The following is a 13,918-nucleotide window of genomic DNA, read 5'->3' as shown; positions in this document are numbered from 1 at the left end:
TTTCTTTAAATTTTTGTGAACTTCTTTTTTTTTATTTTCTCCTTTCTTCTAGCAACCAGTCCCAAATCTCCCTTAGAATCTGTAGTGACATCTCAGCTTCAACATGTGACAGAATCACCAGACAGTGGGGAATCGGTAACACACTCTCAGATAGTCATTTCACATCAACCTACAGTAAATATGGACAGGTGAGACTAGTGACAAGGATTATAAAAAAATTTAGAGGATGAGGGATGTTAAAATAACAGTTCATTTATTCCATAACCGTTCATTTATTCTATTTATTTAATGAAGTAAATTAAAGCTAAACATTGTTCTTTTCTCCACTGTTTTTTGTTTTTTCTCTCCAATACTCTGAAAAGGAAGTTTGAATATATTTCACTTAGAAGTGACCTATTTTTATCTGGTTGTAGTGATGAAATTTGTAAAACCATAGAACTCTTACTCTTCACATAATTATTTGAAAATAAATTTGCTGTTTGCCAGCAAATACTATAGATGTTAAATCTCAAGGGGGAATGACAATTTTTCTTTGTTCTTGTCCAAGAATTGAAATATTATTGGCTATTCGCACCTGTTACACCAGCATTAGTTTTCCTGCATGCAGCATGGGGTGCTTTGCCTCTTTGCTTTTAGGCTAGTGAGGTTGTCTTTGTACTCTTCAAAGTGTTAACAAATATTGATCACTTGACAAGTTACTTGATGCAAGTTAGAGAATTATCCTGTGTTGATTAAAAGCATCCATTTCCTGTAAAGATAGTTTTGGAAGCCAGGCATTTGACTTTGCAGGTCCCTGTAGCCATGGGCAAGTTGTGCACATTTTGAAAAATTCTGTTGAAATGCTTGAAAACATTTGTATTTAGTCAAGTAAAGTCCTGTGGGGTTGAGCAGTCAGTTTTTTTCAGTTTCAGTATTTGCTCTTCTCACATTGCATTGCAGAAAACCAAATTACCACATTGTGAGTTCATGTTTTATGCAGCTAGAGCCAAAATATCAATGAAAAATCTGGCAAGCAGGATTTAATGGGCAGTATGCTCTGCAGTAAGATTGGCCCTAATTAAAGGAGAAAATCTCAATATCGCTACATGCCTGAGGGATTCTTCACCTCCTGTCATACTGACAAGGATGCCCCTCCTGAGAGAAGCTCTTTTAGTGACACTGAACGTTGAACTGTGTTAGATGAACTGCATAAAGCCGTTTCATAATTGTGTAAGGCAGCTATTAAATTCCAATTATTTCTCGATCTTAAATGCACCTTGATGTTTGCAATATAATATATGCCTCTCTAATCATTGCTATCATGTAGCATCATATTTAGAGTAGAAAGAACCTCTGAGCGGCCGAGGTAAGGAATGAATAAACATCACACAGCTGCAACAACAAAACCAGAAAGAATATATTACTCTGTATAGAGAAAGGCAGCAGCATAGCAACTTGGGCTGAGTAATTCTGGACATTTACTAAATGTCTGCACTGCATGAGCAAGATTTGGCGTTTGTCGAAACAGTCTTGCACTCGGTTTGAAGGGGGTTGATATGATGGCCCAAATTCTCTTCTCTCGACAAAACCTGAGCAAGTGGCTTTGCACTGGGGAGTTTCCTGAAGGGTTCCTAGGGGATGGAGTCATTCTCTCAGCCCATGGAGCAACAATGAGGATGCTCCTCAGCTGCTAATATAGCTCTTGGCCTCCCCGGCTGCCTCCCCTTCTCTGCAAGAGGTTCAGAGTTTTAACTGGTGGCTCATCTGCACAGTTGTGCATCCACTGACCACAACTCCCCTGGTTCATTCCCAATATACCCTTTCATGCTCTGCTTAGTGGTGCTTGAACCATGGAGGGACTCGGGGATGGGATTCGGCCTTTATAAATAGGATGGGTTTAAATATTAGTAGAGGTTTGGGTTCTTGGGTACTGAGCTGTGGAAGTTTTCCAGTTTGCCATTAGAGCCCAGGTCAAGAATCCTGGAGCATTTGTGGGGCAGAGTAGGTAGGAGGGATAAGTTGGTTGATCTTCCCTTCTGATCTGTGCCCTCCTCCACCCACTCGCAGGAGCACCCAACTTACTCAGGCTCTGTGTTGGGACCAAGATGCCAGTGAAATCCCTGCTTCCATGTTAATAGATACAAAGTAATAGAAAATTAAAGGAATACTAGCAGAAGAAGGCAGTTGACTTCAATACTTTTTTTTTTTTGCCTCTTTTAATTAACTGCTGATCTTGTTATCCTGCTAGGATTTCATTATCCCTGGAAGATCGATAGTCTTTATAAGCCCGAAGAAAACTCTAGGTGTGATGTAGTTTGATTATACTGTGTATTAATTAGTCAGTCAGTAATTATTACTTCCTAATAGATAATAGCTCTAATTTATACATTAATAAACACTGTAATAGTTTCGTTTTGTGGAAGGAGAGAGAAAGTGGGACTCATGTAATCACATTTAGGGTCCAGCTTTTCAAAGTGGACTCAAGCTGATGTCTCAAATCACATCTAATAACTGCTACCTAGATATCTACACGCCCAAATGCTGCCTATGGACATTAAACTGAGTTCTGTTGCATCCAGCTTTTGAAAACACTTTTAAGAGCCTGATTATGCCATCCTTACTCAGGTTGATTATCACGTTAGGGCTTCACTAAGTAATAAGGTGATATTCAGCATAAAGGAACCTGGCCTCATATTTGACTTATCATTTGTATTGTTTGTGTCAAGAGCTTCATAGTTACAAACCATTCTCTCAAATAAATATAATGTTACTCTTTCTCATCTAGAAATGGCACCTTAGAGACTAACAAATTTATTTGAGCATAAGCTTTCATGAGCTACAGCTCACTTCTTCGAAAGCTTATGCTCAAATAAATTTGTTAGTCTCTAAGGTGCCACAAGTACTCCTTTTCTTTTTGCGAATACAGACTAACATGGCTGCTACTCTGAATCCTGTCATCTAGAAATGGTGTGCTGGGCAGACTGCAGATTTTAAAATGGCATATGCAAGTGGAAATCTTCCACTTATATCAGAAAGCATCCCAGAATTAAGAAGAAAAACTGTCGTTCATGCAGATGTTGAAGCACCATTAATGGCAGGTTACTTAAGTCTTTAATCAGGGGTTTTTACCTACCTTTGATTCATTTTTTAAATGAATCAGACTGTGTATTGTTGAACTGGGAACATAGATTTAAAACTGTGGTTTGAAATATAATTATAAGGCAAAAAAATTTTTTTCAGACTCCTCATCAAAATGCAAAAAGGTTCCAAAATATATTCCCCGCCCCCAGGGTTTCCAAATTTGTGGCACCAAAACTTGTTTCTTTTCACCCTTAATTCACTGAACTGTATCCATAAACGATATTATAAAATCACAGAAATTGAACCATATATAACTCCTGTGTGGTTACCTATTCCATCTCCCTTCCAGGGAAAGGTTGTTGCCTACAATACATTTTCTAGTTCTTTACCCAAATTATGTCCTATCTGCCCCTTAGCTTGGGAGAATATTTTACTACCTAATGAATTATGCTGTTCAGCCTTTTCTTTTTTTTAATATCATATCAGTACTCCTGCTTCCACCATCATGTACCACCCTCGCAGATCATTGCACTGGACCAGTGCTTTGTTCTTACCATGTTAAGTCCAAGACAGTCTCAAAAAAGGCACTACTAGGGACCAGTGACAGTAGAAAAGGTACAATCTTGTGAACTGCCTGAACTGAAAAAGAATGCCGCTGGGTTTCCAGAGCTTATACAGTATTAATTTCTCAGTCTGGCATGCTGTGGTATATCACCCTTTAAAACCCCTTAACTCTGATGACTATCTTGCCTTCCCCACATTTCCACCTCTTCATTACTGACCTGGTATGAGAGCCTGCTATCTCAGGAAATGGTATAGCTAGAGCTACTGCTTTATCCAAAAACCTGGAGTCCAGCATCCAAGAAAGCATTAATCTCTATTTCTGACGGCTCTGCAGAAATAATGTTAATATATCAGGCAACAGTCATTATTTAAAGTCTAGTATCTCCTAAGATCCAAGTGCAGCCAGGTTTAGAAATATTTGGACAGATCACTACAAATGTTTTAAGGACCAGTAAACTGTTTGAGGCACTGATCCTAGTTGAGTGATAATAATTAAATCCTAAGTAATTCCACTTCATTCATGTTTACTCCTTTCATATACTTTAAAATATCTATCAGGTCCAACCATAAGACCTTAATTATCACTTAGCCAAGCAATATATATTTTACCGTAGCTCTTTTCATCTATCCTAAGTCAGACCTTCCATCACCCAATCAGCATTGTTGCTCTTCTCTGAACTTCCTCCAGTTTGTCTCCCTGGTACTGAAGTGTCCAGATCTAATGCAGTTTTGCTTTCTGAAGTGCTCCATCCGTAATTGTGCCACTACGAATTTTTTTGCTTTTCACTTAAAATAAATGTGAAGAATTAAATACCTCCTGAGTGATTTATTAAAGTAAAGGTCTAATGTAGATTTCCAGAGGCAAGGTGTTATTTTGCAGTGACACTGATAGTGTCACTGCAGTTTTTATCTGTTTGCTCTATGTTCCTATCGATTTCTCTGTGCATATTTACAACAACAACAACAAAAAGAATGAGATTTTTCAAGTGCTCTCCATGTTATCCTAACTCTGCTCCCATTCAAGTCATTCACAGTTAATGGGAGCAGAGTTAAGACCACAATTAAGCACATTTAATAATACCTAACCCTTTTATAGTACTTTACAAATGAGGTCAGTATCATTATCCTGATTTTACAGATGGGGAAACTGAGGCATGGAGTTATGGAAGTGACTTCCCCAAGGTTTTCCAAAATCAGGGAAAATTGGCAAAATCAGGAATAGAACCCAGGTTTGCTGTGTCCTAGTCCAGTGTTCTATCCAAGAGGCTACACTCCATCTCATTTAAAAATCCCACCTACCATGCCAATAAAGTGAGGAAGGGGGTGGTCTTCTGAGAGGATGGCTGGTTTGTGGCTGAGGCACTGGCCTGGCTCTCAAGACATCTGGGCTCAAATCTCTGATGTCCAGACTTCCTGTGTAATCCCAGTTAAATCACGTAATCTCTCTGCCTCAATTCCTCTTGTATAGGATGGTGATGATGAGGATACTTCACTTTTTCATGGGGATGCTGTGATAAATTCATCGATGTTTGAGAGGTGCTGAACACCACAGAAAAACCAGTAAATAAAAAACAAACAATGTGCCAAGTGGAAGTTCATAAAAGGACTCTCAAACCTATAATCAACAGAAAACTTGGGCTGTAGTACTGAACCAACTGCTCAGACATGGCCTGAGACAATTGATAAACCCCGTTAGACCTGGATGGAGTAAAAGAAATTCCAGAGATGTCAGACCGTGACATACAAATCTGGGCACTCTCAGCTAAAGTAATCCAGCTGATCTCAACAGCTGTGGTATGGTCCAAATAGGGAGGAGGTGCCTTCGGATGCCAGGACCTAAATTATTAAGGGTTTTATTATTAAGCTATACATCACTGTAAGTTTACAAGATGCTTTATGGACAAATAAAGATCAATGCCTGTGCCCCAAGGAGCTTAAAATTTAAGCCCCAGTGCTGCCATTCGCACAATGAATAACACCATAATCCTCCTACATGGAGTGAGGGACCACTCAGTGCAAATAAGGGTGGCAGACTCGGATGTTAAAACAAAACATAATGCGGGACGGTGACAGACGCTGGGGTGTGTTAAGCAGCAGAGAAGTTACAGAAACAAGATAACATGGAGGCTTAGGGGAATGATTCATCATGGTTCATCAGGGATTTTTGTTATTTTTAATACATTTACTTATAGGGCAATTTAGGGTTGATTAGCCTCATAGAAGAGGCATATTTTACTGGGGAACTTGGAGAAGGCAGACACAGTCAAGAAGGGGGTTCCAGACATATGGGGAAGCAAGAAAGAAGGCCCAGATCTGAGTGAAAGACACAGAGGATGTTGGTGTTGGCTTGGGCAGAGTGAATGGGGAGAAGGGCAGAGGGGTTGGATGGGGCAAAGATGGGCAGGGCCTGGAAAGTAAGGAGTAGGTGCTTGAAGAAGATGATGAATCTGAAGGAGGACTGAATGGTCAAAGCAGCAGACACAATAAATGAGAGTCGCATCTGGATGAACTGGGAGCAGATGTCGGGTAGATCAGAAAGAGAAGGTTGCAGCAGGAAAAGAGCAAAGCCTGCAAAATTAGGGAACGGCAAGACATACTCAGATTCTGCAGGTCTTGCAAAGGAAAGTACTTGATATTATGAAGAGGAAAGGCTCTTGGAGTCTTAGAGAATGCCAGTCTCAAGATATCTGAGAAGTAAAGAGCAGAGAAAGGTAATGGATAAATACCTTAGAAGTACTAAAGGTCGGTAAATAAATAGGGTTGTACTACCATTTTTTCTCTTCAGTTTCTTTTTTGTGTGGGTCACTTGCCATAGCCATGATATGTCCATTGATACTATCAATTATCAACTAGCAGATTATGGCATACTTATGAGTAATACAAGGGTATAACGTCACCAGGTTTAATGGGTACGAGACCTATTCTGAAATAGGACACTTATTGAACAAAATTAGAATGCAGATTACCACTAGATATGGCTTATGTAACTTGATGTCTAGCTCTGCAATTAATGTTTAGTATAGTATACAATAAATCACTGTAGATGAATGCAGACTTCTCTTCTACTTAGAATGTTGCTTTTACTTAATGCATTTCTTTCCAAGTGATTATTTTGGTTCTGACAGATCAACAGGAACACGTACATGTAAGTGTCATCCATCTTCAAGTGGTGCGTATGCCAGACAGTGGAGAGTCATTTTCTAAATTTGGATCTGGCCCTAAGAATTTTCCTAAACAAAATTCTTAGTTCTTAGGGAGAAAAGAAATGTGGATTTCTAATAAGGGTGAAAGCAAATGCTGAACTCACTTGTTCACTGCTACCCCAAATACTGTACACACTGAATAATACCACAGTTTATGAAAACAAACGGTCATTAATATGTCTGGATTGTTTAGTTTCAGCTCTTGACCAGCTGTGTCCCGGTATGCTGATAACGTACATTATTTGTAAGATGTATTGATATTTTTTGCTTCCAGTAATCTCAACCCTGGAAGGGAACCCAATGAAAATGGAGTGTCTATGCAGAATGACAACTTTGAAGAGCTTATAAACTTACCCACTGGATCTAAACCATCCACACTGGATGCCTTGAACAATGATGGAAGCAATAGCCCTGAAATTCCTTTGAATCCAATTTTAGCCTTTGAAGATAAGGGGACTCTGGGGCCATTGCCTCAGGTAGATAGTGTTCAAACGCATCACACAGCAGGTAGGTTTGCTTTGGACCATTAGAATTTGTAACATTTTGTAAACGAGAGAGACCATAGAGTCCCTAATTGATGTACATAACCAAATGGTTAATTTAAGCAGTTTAGATTGTAAGATATTTGGGGCAGAGAGCATGTCTTACTATGTGTTTGCAAAGCCATGTGTACTTGCATAGTGCTATGTTGAACCATGATTGTTAACCTAACATCAGGGGAAATAAGGGGTTCCTAGTAAATCTTTGCTTCATGCATATAGGGGTGTGAATAACAGATGTTTCAGTTCACTGGCAATTCTGAAAAAAAAAATGGTTTCAGGTTGTCATGGATCCACAGGTCCATTGCTCTTGAATAGCTCTGGAACTGTCCCTGGGAGGACCCTTCATTGTGTCAGCCCCCTTAGGGTCACACACTCACTAGGGTAAGCCACTTGGATTCACTTCCTCCTGGGACCAAGCCTTGGTGCTTTCCGCACCCTTGCTTCACACCGTGAGCTCCCTCCAGCAGGTCCACCTGAGTTGGACACCCGAGAGAGAGACTAGTACACCCAAAGGGAGCAATGCACCCCCAACTCCCTTAAATGGGAGTCAGAGTAGCAGCCGTGTTAGTCTGTATTCGCAAAAAGAAAAGGAGTACTTGTACGTAGAGACTGTCCAGTTTGGCCAATGTACATGGCAGAGGGGCATTAAAACGTATAGAGTCCCTAATTGATGTACATAACCAAATGGTGAATTTAAGCAGTTTAGATTGTAAGATATTTGGGGCAGAGAGCATGTCTTACTATGTGTTTGCAAAGCCATGTATACTTGCATAGTGCTATGTTGAACCATGATTGTTAACCTAACATCAGGGGAAATAAGGGGTTCCTAGTAAATCTTTGCTTCATGCATATAGGGGTGTGAATAACAGATGTTTCAGTTCACTGGCAATTCTGAAAAAAAAATGGTTTCAGGTTGTCATGGATCCACAGGTCCATTGCTCTTGAATAGCTCTGGAACTGTCCCTGGGAGGACCCTTCATTGTGTCAGCCCCCTTAGGGTCACACATAAATGGGAGTGACTCTTTAGTCAGCATTGTAAAAGCAGAAGGGTTTATTAGAGCTCTGGAACACCAAGTAGGAAGTCTTTAGTTAACATAGAGAACAGAAAGTTACAGCCTGGTCCATCTGGGTCAGTCCGGAGCCTTCTGACCCCTTCTTTGTCCCTTTCCAGCAGCCCACACTTAACAACCCCACCTGGCCCCTTGTTGCTTTTTTGTCCTTGTTCCTGGGCAAATATTATCACCTTGCCCCCCTTCTTAGCCCTTTGTTCTCCAGCTGGTCACACCCAGCTGGCTTCCTGCAGAGGGTGGGCCATCGATGGTCGTTAGTTGCTAGGTGCCAAATGTCTGGGTAATTGGAGTGGACGTTGTCTTCTCGGACTCTCTGTGGGCATGATGGCCCAGACCCCAGGAAGCTAGGTCTGTCTCACCTGGATCTCTGCAAAGAGTAAACAACCTTTCCCCACCCTCTACACCTAGTTAACCATGCACCACACAAGGGAAACTGAGGCACACACCATATTCATACAAAATAAGATATATTCTCATTCCGTCACACAGGTTCAACAAAATGTTTTGTTTTAACAAAATTGAAGTGTTTTGTTCCAACAAATCAAAATGTTACATTTTGATACTGACCATTTTAAAATGGTTTGGATTATATCTTAATAAAAGTAAAGGAAATTTAGAAACAAAAAGTTGTTTTGACCAGAACAAATCAAAACATTTCAATTTGTTCAGATTTTTGCTCTTTTTAACTGAAACAATTCAGCAAAATACACAAATTCACAACAATATTTGTGTTGCTGAAGGCTAAAATCTGTATTTTTTTGCCATGAAAGGTTTCAAATGAAAAAATTCACTCAGTTCCACTCATGAGGATGTTTTATAAATGTTTGCACAATGCACTTCAGGAGCAGCAGGAACAGGAGAGCCTTGCTATGATATAATTAGTTGCTATTGTCTTAGCAGCTTCTGAACCAGCAATATGTTCCAACTATCCAAATGGAAAGTTGTACCCCCCCCCTTGTGGGGTTCTCTCTATGGAATTTGGAAATGGTTACTGCCTTATATATAAGAGTACTGAATACCCTTCCCTAATAGAGCCTCCTGGTCATCACGTTAGCTCTGACATTGATACTGAAAGCTTCGCTGCAGCAGCCATCGCTGTAGATCTCTGTAAAGAAGCAGACTAGAATTTTGTATATAGTGGGTATGAACTGAATAATAAACATCACAAGCTAAATCAGCTGCCTGCATTATTTTCTCCTTCCATGTATAGAAAATTTGAGCAGAAGGATCAGCCAATGAAAGTGCTGTTAAATCCGCTTTTTAGATAAAAATTATTTCCATCTGCTAATCTGTCCTTTTTACTGCCTTTCATTATAGAAGTTATTTGACCGTTTCCTCTGAAGAGCCAAAGATGAAGTAAGCATCTCCGCTGCCTATGGAGTTCCTTCCATACTATGAAGGAGTGTTTTATTTTCTCTCTCCAGTTTTCTACAAAATTTGTGGTATCTTTTTTGAACCGACCTTAGTAAAACCAGCAGAAGAAGTGATGGAGAATAGACATGGATTTTCTTTCTAATAGTTTTCAAGATGCATTAGATTCAAGTTTTCACATGCATTAGTTAAAATGGCTTTTTTCTGACAAGCTCCTTTTTGCAAATCAATATTTTCTGCATTCTTCAAGACAAAAGGCACTGGAATCCTACAGTAATGAGCTGATTGGGGTAAAGGGCCTGATTTTTTTTTTGAAGATGGGAGGTTGCTTTTAAAATTGGCGACTAATCTTCTACGTTTTACGGATCTAATACTTGAAAAATAAACATCTCATTGCTCTACAAGTAGAGCTAATGGGAGGTTTCATTTAAACCTGTTGGTTTAAATATTATTGCAGAGAACTCTAATTATGGGGGCAAAATATAGCCTTCTGTATCAGGTTCTTGTAAATGTAACTTCTACATGGACGTTCTGTAAATTCAAATGTCATTATGATCTTGCATTTTCTTTAAAAACAAAGCAGAACAGGGTTTAAAATGTGAAAATTTGAAAGTGCTATTTTTTCATGGACAAGATGAAAACCTGTTGTTCTCCTAGATAATGTATTTATGAATTTTGTTCAGAATAAAAATAAATCATTTAATGGAATAAATTAGAAAAATGTGGTAAAACAATATTGCAAACTTGATTTTGTTCGTTGAATTCATGTCTATGGTACGATAAAAGGTACACATGTAGACACACAGAAAAATTCTTTTTTTTTTTTTTAGTCCTGTAAGTTGCTGCTGTTCCAGTAATGGAGGGATCTTTCTTTGTCTCATCAGATTGTGACACTCTGTGAACTTGAATATTGATTTGGGGATAAGAAAGGGAAGGGTGGATCATTGGGGGGATCATTTCAGAACAAATGGAAAATGATTCATGTTTGTACTTTTTATTTGTTTAATGTTCATTTTTTAAAATGCAGAACAGTTTATTACCAGATAATGACTTGAATCTTATCATTCCTCTTTAGTCCACCGACATCCATTTTTCACTTTCAGCATTCCACATTTGTCACTTTTTTGCTGCTACCAAGCTTGACTGAAAAATCTTGTACTTTTTGCTTTTATAAACAGTGCTCTTAATGGCAGAAATTACTACTTAAGTGCTGTGCATGAGAGACATTACCAGGGCACTGATTGAAATCAATGGGACAGATCTTTAGCTGGAGTAAATTGAGGTCCAGGGAGCTATGACATTTTACACCGGCTTGAGATCTACCCCAATGAGGTTCCTCTGATTAACTCCTTTGGGCACTGGATCAGGCCCATAATGAGCAACACTGCAGCAAGTTTGTTATCAAAGGGAAGCTCAGTTTAAGGTAAGACCTGAAAGAATTCTATGAAGAATGTTTTGAAGCGCTGACTTTCCACAGCTACAGGATGCGTGTCTTCTCAAAAAGGAGATTGGATAAATCTACTGAAAATTTATAAGATGATACTTCATCTCCCTGATTATATGGGTGGGAGAAGCCATTCAGTCAGAATGTTTGTTTTAGAAATAGTTTGTGATCTAGTGAAATGAACTGGGTTCATTTTCAGCTTTCTTTACAGTTTTCCGTGTACATAACCATTATATTTAAAAATATGTAGGTGTTATTTCTTTTAATCTATATAGTATCTAAGACCAAATAAAAATTGTTTGGAATATTTGTACTTTTATATTTTGGTTATCTTGTTACATTAGTTTTATCTAGGGAGCAGTTTACTCTTGAAAATTGTTCTAGCTACTCTTCACTTATTTGTGACTGTTTGGTTTTCTCTCATCTGTTTATTAGGCAAGTAGCACAGGATCATTTATAAGTAGGGATGGACCAAAGAGTTGCTATTTGGATCTAGATTCAAATTATGTTTAAAACAGGGATTGGATTAGGATTCAAGTTTGATGGCCTTGAAATCACATGAACGGTACTCATGAGATTTCAGACCAAAAACTCTTATGCAGCATTGAAATCAATAAGATTTAAGAACATGCTTAAAGTTAAACCGTTCTTAAATACTTTGCCAAACTGGAACTATAATGAAAAGAGTTCTCACAAAATGTATTCTATATCTAAACCAGAACTAGATAAAAAGCCCCTTTTTGTTGTAAGGTCTGGCCTGGAACCAAAACTATAAGGGTAGATTCAGATCTAGGCATTTGGATCAGAATTACTGACAAAAAATTCATAGGGTTTGAGATTTGAAGTCCTGGTTTTGACCCACGTTCATTTGAAAATGGAAGATTTTAAATGGAGGAAAAAGTCAATCTTCTTTAAAATATTGTTTTTTGTTACTACACTATAGTATCAAATGTAGGTGGGCATGGGATATAATGGTGTCAGCTTTGTAGACCATTACTGTAACAGTTTTAACCATCTGCACAGGGGCTGTTTGACTATTCCAGGATGGTAGAATTAGGAGTTCTAAAAGTCTTTCTTACTTTAAAATAACAACCAGCATTATGAAGTGGAGAGTCATAAATTTTCATATTGTTGGGAATTGAAAATATTCACCTCATCGCCTCAGTCAGTAGTTCATAGTGCCACAATCAAGTGCTCAGTAGCAAATTAAGCACTGCATCACAAATACAGATTTAGTCATCAAGTTTCAGTTTCTTACATTCTTTTCTCTTCACTTTTTTATCTCATTCCTAACAGGAAATGTCCTATTTTACTTCTTGCCGAAGTCTTGAACAATGTTTCCAGTTAGGTAAAATTCCCAATAAAATAGAAAAATACTGGTTTAGGCTCCAAGTAAGGCTGTGGAATCTCTCATCAGAGGGTTTTTAAGAACAGGTTAGACAAATATCTGTCAGGGATAGTCTAGATATACTTGGTCCTGCCTCAGCATGGGAGACTGGACTAGATGCCCTCTCGAGGTTGATTCCAGCCCTACATTTCTGTGATTCTATGAAAAACAGATAAAAGAACAGATTCTAATTTTATCACAAGTTTGCAAAGTGAACTGTATTTAGGCTTGGAAGGATTAGATTTTTATCGGTAATAGTTGGTAAATGTCGATTTCACCATATGCAGTGTTGTTGTAGTCGTGTTGCTCCCGTGATATTCGAGAGACAAGGTTGGGGGAGGAATATCTTTTATTGGACCAACTTCTGTTGGTGAGAGAGACAAACTTTCCAGCTTATGCAGAGCTGTTCTTCAGGTCTGGGAAATGTACTTAGTGTCACAGCTAAATACAGGGTGCAACAGATTTTTTAGCATAAATAGTTAACATACATTTCAAGGAACAATTCAAGGTGAAATGGCCCGTTAACACTGCTCTAGTAATAGGGAGGAAAGGAAGGGGAGGGCTGTTAGTGAATTATAGATTGGATTTATGGTTTATTACAATAGTGTCTCTATTCAGTCCATAATTTTTAGTATTTAAGCTCCCAGGCTGGTCTTTTGAAAAAGCGTTGTGCAGTTTTCCTTTGAAAAAAAGAACTGATTGGTCAGATATTGAGGGATTGCTTTATGGAGAAAATGTTGCCTCACAGGAGATAGGGTGTTTTTGTCTTTTATCATTTTCCTGTGCGAGTTCATTCGAGAGCATCGTGATTGTCTGGTTTCACTCACGTAGTTATTGGGGCATTTTAATGCACTGCATGAGGTATACCACGTGTTGTGATGGCATGTCTTTGGACTCATGGATCTTGAAAAGTGTGTTGTGGCGAGTGTTAATCATTGTGGCAGTGGAGATATGTCTGCAGGTTTTGCATCTGTTGTTCTGGCAGGGTCTGGTGCCGTGTTGAGTTGGTGTGTCTTGGTCTGTGGGGAGCTTGCTTCTGATGATGTTTCGAGAGGTTGGGGATTGTTTGAAGACCAGAAGATGGAATTTGATGATACCCTCTGTGGATTCCTGTGTGCTAAGCAACAACTTGGGGTGTGCTGTCAGAGGAGGGTTTATTTCTGTATTGAAGTAGATTCTCTTGGTGTATTGGGGTGGCCCATTCCATGATACGATCTACTTCTCTGGTGGAGTGTCCCCGTTTGGTGAAGGAGCTGTTAAGGTGTATATCCTGGACT

General features: G+C 38.9%; 1 protein-coding gene across 20 annotated transcripts in view; it reads left to right on the top strand.

The window, feature by feature from the left end:
* Positions 1-10,139, top strand: part of MAP7 (microtubule associated protein 7) — a 207,221-nt gene extending 197,082 nt beyond the window's left edge. For all 20 annotated transcript variants that reach the window (XM_043511050.1, XM_043511054.1, XM_043511049.1 and 17 more), the window contains 3 exons: positions 53-188; positions 7,102-7,334; positions 9,757-10,139. In XM_043511050.1, coding sequence (XP_043366985.1) covers positions 53-188; positions 7,102-7,334; positions 9,757-9,767 — 380 coding nt within the window. In that variant the 3' untranslated portion in view covers positions 9,768-10,139. The remainder of the gene's footprint in view (positions 1-52; positions 189-7,101; positions 7,335-9,756) is intronic.
* The last annotated feature ends 3,779 nt before the right edge of the window (positions 10,140-13,918 follow it).

This window comes from Dermochelys coriacea, chromosome 3 (genome assembly GCF_009764565.3).
Source record: "Dermochelys coriacea isolate rDerCor1 chromosome 3, rDerCor1.pri.v4, whole genome shotgun sequence".
NCBI lineage: Eukaryota > Metazoa > Chordata > Testudines > Dermochelyidae > Dermochelys > Dermochelys coriacea.
The sequence above is the reverse complement of the archived record's forward strand: the minus strand, read 5'-3'. Positions and strand labels throughout refer to the sequence as shown.